This window comes from Nicotiana tabacum, chromosome 19, assembly GCF_000715075.1.
Source record: "Nicotiana tabacum cultivar K326 chromosome 19, ASM71507v2, whole genome shotgun sequence".
Taxonomy (NCBI): Eukaryota; Viridiplantae; Streptophyta; class Magnoliopsida; order Solanales; family Solanaceae; genus Nicotiana; species Nicotiana tabacum.
In genome coordinates, this window is record NC_134098.1 from 115860651 (window position 1) to 115866333 (window position 5683).

The following is a 5683-nucleotide window of genomic DNA, read 5'->3' on the forward strand; positions in this document are numbered from 1 at the left end:
GTTCAATAATTTATCTCCCGTTTTTAGCCAAGAATCTAAACATTTTCACTTCTACGTATGATTTATGTCAAGCTATATCACATATTCTTAGAACTACTTATAAATTTAACTATATCCGATTTTTCGGGTAAACATACACATATAAAAAATAATTTTTGACTCATATACACAATATAAATTTCTATATAGACAATATAATTTTTCGATAAAAAATGTTCGATTGACCACCCTTCAATATATATGGCGCAAACGTTGTGATTGGGTGTTACTATTCGAGAAAAGTTACAACATCAAAAGTACTATGACTACATTTGTTAGTTCGAATAATCAACTAACATACATTTTATGGTAAAGCTCCTAGAATTCCTCAAATTGATTATGTTTGTAACACGTTGACACACAAATGTATGCTAGTCTAGCATATATTTTAATATAAATGACACGAATACTCCCGATCAAGAATCCATACATGTCTTCTGCTTGTTCTTGTTAAATACAAAATAAAATAGAATAGAGATCAAATACATATAATTCACCTTGAGGTATATAAAATAATTTTTATTCAGAGTTACATTTAAAAAATTGTACTGAACTAGTATTTATTTTCATTACAATTTTTAAGACTGGGTTATTTGAAAATTAACTTGTGACTGTAACAAGCAAATCACATTCTGTAAAACTTAGTAAATCCAATAGTATTCCTAGTTATATTAAAAAAAAAAAAAAAAAAAAAACCAAAATTCAAACCCAAAACCACCACTGCAAACACTTCATAGTTCATACTGGGACGTTAAACCCTGGTGCCCCTTTCATTCCCCCTTTGGGATCTCATTGTTTCATCTTCAACACATCTTCTGTACAAGAAATGAGACGAAGCTTGACCAAGCTTTCTCACTGCTCCATCGGCAGACCCCCCACCACCCCACCCTCTTCCATTTCCTCCGCCTTTTCCACTTTCTCCGGCGGCGGCGGCAGTGGTCGAGGCAGGGGAAGAGGTTCCGATTCCCCAAACTTCGGATTCAGTCCGGGAAAACCCGAATCCAAACCCGAATCATTCCCTCCTACGGCTACCCCTGATGGAATCGGACATGGAGGAGGCCGAGGTAAACCATTCCCGTCCTCCTCAATTCTCCCCTCATTTTCTTCTTTCGTCGATAAACCCAATCCTAACCCTAGTCCCCCGGCTGGACGTGGCCGAGGTGGGCCCGGACAATTTACCCCACCACAACCTCAGCCGCAACAGCAGCATCAGCAGCCGTCGCCGCTGAAGAAACCTATTTTCTTCGCTAAAGAAGAAGAAACATCTTATTCAAATCCTAGCTCTTCTGATGCTCCGAAACAAAGAGAAGATAGTAATCTTGCTTCTAGTTTAACATCGCTTTTGTCCGGTGCGGGACGAGGGAAGCCCCTGCAAACAGCTTCTTCTCCTGTATCTGAGAAGCCTAAGGAAGAGAATCGCCATCTCCGGGTTCGGCAGCAGCAGCAGCAGCAGAGAGCTGATGCTGATTCAGGGAAGAGGGCGAGCAGTCCACCTCCCCAGAGGTTGAGTAGGGAGGATGCTGTAAAGAAGGCCGTAGGGATATTGTCGAGACATGATGATGGTGATGGTGATGGTGGTGGGAGAGGGGTAGGAGGGTTTGGAGGGAGGGGTGGACGTGGTGCAATGAGAGGCAGAGGGGGAAGGGGAAGGGGAAGAGGACGAGGTTATGGTCGTCGTGAGGAGAATGAGAATGATAGTTTAGAGAGTGGGTTTTATCTAGGTGATAATGCTGATGGAGAGAAATTGGCTAACAAGCTTGGACCTGAAACTATGAACACATTGGCTGAAGCCTTTGAAGAAATGAGTGCTAGAGTGTTGCCTTCTCCTATGGATGATGCTTACGTGGAGGCCCTCCACACTAACATGATGGTAATACATTTAGTTTGTTGAGAGATTCTTTTACTTGAAGCACTTTCAGTTGCTTTATATTGTTTATTTTTTATGTTACTTTTGTCTACAGATAGAGTGTGAGCCAGAGTACTTGATGGGAGACTTTGAAAGCAATCCTGATATTGATGAGAAGCCTCCAATTTCCCTTCGGGATGCTCTTGAAAAGATGAAGCCATTCCTCATGGCATATGAAGGGATTAAGGATCAAGAAGAGTGGGAGGTAAACTGAGATCTAACTTGCTTCTGCTTTTATCGTATTGTGTACTGCCTTATAGTAAATGGTGTTGCCTCAACTATGTTCTGGAATCTTCAATATTTGCGGATTCCAAATCTAGTTTTTCATGGATTCATGGTACTCAGTTTTGTCTCCATGGTCAATTCTTCATTCTGTAAAACCACATTGGAAGGGTCTAATTACTAGACCAATTACCTTATCTGATATAATATTAGATTCTTAAACCGTGCCGTCATTTCCTCTATCTGTGATTTGACCTATTATGTAAACTATGTGCTTGTAAGACCTTCATATTTCTATGTCTCTTTCTGCTTTAATAATTGATTCGGTGCATTTGCTTTTACGCTCTATGCTTCACTGATGGCTAAAATGTTTGAGCAATTATGTATGGTACTTTATTGCCTCTACTCGTGTTTATTTCTTAAACCTATGGCCTAGAGGACTTCACTGATTCCTAATTGACAATTTATTGCGTATCACCCACAACGAATCTGATCTTTCTCATCTGTCTTTTGAGTGCTTCTATATCATTTCCAGCATTAAAAATTTAGCTGACAATCTACGCTTAAAGTGATTTTCCCTATATGCAAAAAGATGCCTATGTTATAGCTTTTTGGTTAGTGAAGATCTTTTGAAATTGTTTCCAACCTTACCTTTCAAAAAGAAAAAAAGATCTTTGGGAATTGCATTAAATCCAGGTTCTCCAACTAAGCATGTTCATAATGAAATATTGCTATGCATGGACCCCTCTACAACAAATAAGTAAATTCCAGGATAATGGGAGAGAGCGAGAGAGGCTGGTGCACCTAATGTATGAACTACACTAGTATTGATGTGAAAGCTGACAAACTCACAAGTTCTTTAGGGCACTGGTGCAGCAATGCCAAGTTACAATTCGAGTCTAGAGTAGTACACGAATTTATCTGTAGACTAGTAGTGTGAAAGAAGGATTTAAGTACATGTAGCTATAGTGATTATGCAGTGGACTATAGATTCCTGGACATTTGGAGATTGTAGTGGCAGTTTGCAACAAAAAGAATAAGTTCCCACCTGTGGGATTACACTGCCTGTGGCAGTTTGCAAAAATCTCAAGCCTTCTGAAAAAGAAGTCTTTGTAGAGGTTTCCTACAAAGAAGGATCAATTAAAAAAGTCAACTTGGTTATATAAATCTCCCTGACCACGTTCCCCATTTAAGTTCATCTCAGACCATGTTCCATGAACAAAACATGAAGGATAAACCAAATTGAGGACATCATAGTAATTCTGCACTGCCGGATTCCAAGTGGAAATAAAGCAATAAAAGCAAATTCAAAAATCCTTGAGGGCATAACAGTATCTGGCTAGACCACCAGCCTAAATCACCTAAGCCAAAGCACAACCAACTGGTAAAAGAAAGGTAAAAGAGCAGAAATGTCTGAATTACCGCATAATGTGACCGAATGGCAAGATGCATGGGGTGAAACCTCTCACTTAATGTACATTAGATTAGGTTATCTGATTACTTCTTGCTTAATTTGCAAGTAGTTCTTAACATTCCGATTGGTGATTTTCACTTTATTCTACAATATTATGTCCGTGACACTTATAGATTATCATCTACTTTTGTCTGGTATTGTGGTGTCTCATTTTATCCCCAATTCTATTTTTCAACCGTGGAATCTCCTAAGCGATGTCTTGCAGGGCTCATGAGTTTAAAACTCAAAACATTTAGCTTCCAATGTTTTGTCCATTGAATGGAGAACTGCATTTGTTTGACTTAATGGTCTTATTGCTTGTTGTGAACTCAATTAAGCAGTTAGTCCTTTGGTACCTTTTTCTTTATTGATCATCTTCTTCAGCTGGCGTAAAATCTGTTTTCCCCCTCTCAGAAAGTCATCGAAGAAACTATGGAGACAGTCCCACTTATGAAAGAGATTGTTGATTACTACAGTGGACCTGATAGAGTAACGGCAAAACAACAGCAACAAGAGCTGGAAAGAGTGGCAAAAACTCTTCCACAAAGTGCACCTAATTCAGTAAAGCGGTTCACAGAGCGTGCTGTTCTGTCTCTACAGGTCAATTATTATTAACTGGTTATTTGCTTTGAGTAATAGCTTAAACCTAATAAGAATAAAACAGTATGAAACCTCATTATTTGAAAGTTGAGGCATAGCAAATTGGTCTAAGAATGAAAAACACCTCTCTGAGATAAAAGAAAAGAAAAACTAACTTTTAGACAAGAAAATCAACTATCTTCTTATTTAGTTATAATATTCCTGCCAAGTAACGATTATCGTCTTTTACTTATAGAAGAATAACTATCCTCCCTGATTATTTAGTAGTTTTAAAAGAGACTAGCACAACCACCCATTCTTTCTAATATACTCAGTGAAGTTTTATAGACATGTTGCTGTTGTAGGAGGAAGTATATCATTGGATGTTGAGGGACTAGACTTAGCTTTTGTGTGCGCGTATTTATTTTGTGGTGTTCAATTTGACTATAATCAGTTTATCATAATCTTTCTTTTTTATGTTTTATTTTTATATCAAAGATTTTTTTTTCCCTTTGAAAATTCTAATTACAGTTATATTAACTCCTTTTCGTCAATCAATCATGAATCTAGAAATAAAGATATCTTGAACTGTTTCATCTTTTACCTATAAAGACATCTTGAACTGTTTCATCTTTTACCTGGACGCTCGCTTCTTAAGTTTCAACTGTGGCGCAATATCTGACAGTTATGTATCTAAACAGAGCAACTCAGGGTGGGGATTTGACAAGAAATGCCAGTTCATGGATAAGGTTGTATGGGAGGTTTCTCAGCATTACAAGTAGATCATTTCATAATAATCTTTAACGTTGAATTTGAGCAAGAGGTGCTTAAAGAGTAGCATTATGATCAGGGTGGTGAGGAACTACTGCAGTACAAGTTTGTTTACTAGAATGCTGAGCATTTGGCTTCTGTTATGGACATTTTTGATTTTTTTGAGTTGTGACATATAATGGTAGTTTTGTTTTAAGGCTCTCCATTGGCATTGAGACATCTCAGTTTTCAATAATTTGAAGATGATTTCTGGTCACTTCTTAGAGGTCAGGAATTGTTCGGATTTGCTTAATACTAATGTCTTACCCTCAAGATACTAGGAACATACTTCTGGAAATAATGATTTCAACCCTCCCTTTTGGGAACTTTAATTTCTTCCAATTGTTCCTTTTGAATTACATGATTCTTGTATAGCCAAATTTCTTGCGACTATAATCTTTTACGTGCAGCAGCTGATCGCAACTCGACATCGAGGATTACTGCATCGTTGGTCCTGATGTTGAACCTTTAACTATGTTTCTCAATTGTTTCAATTATTTTCATTACTTTCAATGCAAAAACATAGTTCTCAGTAATTTAGATCTCAGAGAGTAAACGAATCAATGTCCAATGTTAGCTTGAAAAATAATCAAGTGACCCAATATTAGAAGATGGACAATTAATCAAGTCGCCACTGAAACAAACTAATTCCACTGTATATGGAGCTCTGACTT

The 5683-nt window shown here is 37.7% G+C and overlaps 1 protein-coding gene across 1 annotated transcript; it reads left to right on the forward strand.

Annotated features, from left to right (window-relative positions):
- The first annotated feature begins 765 nt into the window (after positions 1-765).
- Positions 766-5348, forward strand: LOC107771687 (uncharacterized). Its single transcript, XM_016591117.2, has 4 exons — positions 766-1909; positions 2001-2150; positions 4035-4220; positions 4901-5348. Exons 1-4 carry the CDS (start codon positions 866-868, stop codon positions 4979-4981), a joined length of 1461 nt encoding a protein of 486 aa, XP_016446603.2. The 5' UTR covers positions 766-865; the 3' UTR covers positions 4982-5348.
- Positions 5349-5683: the final 335 nt, after the last annotated feature.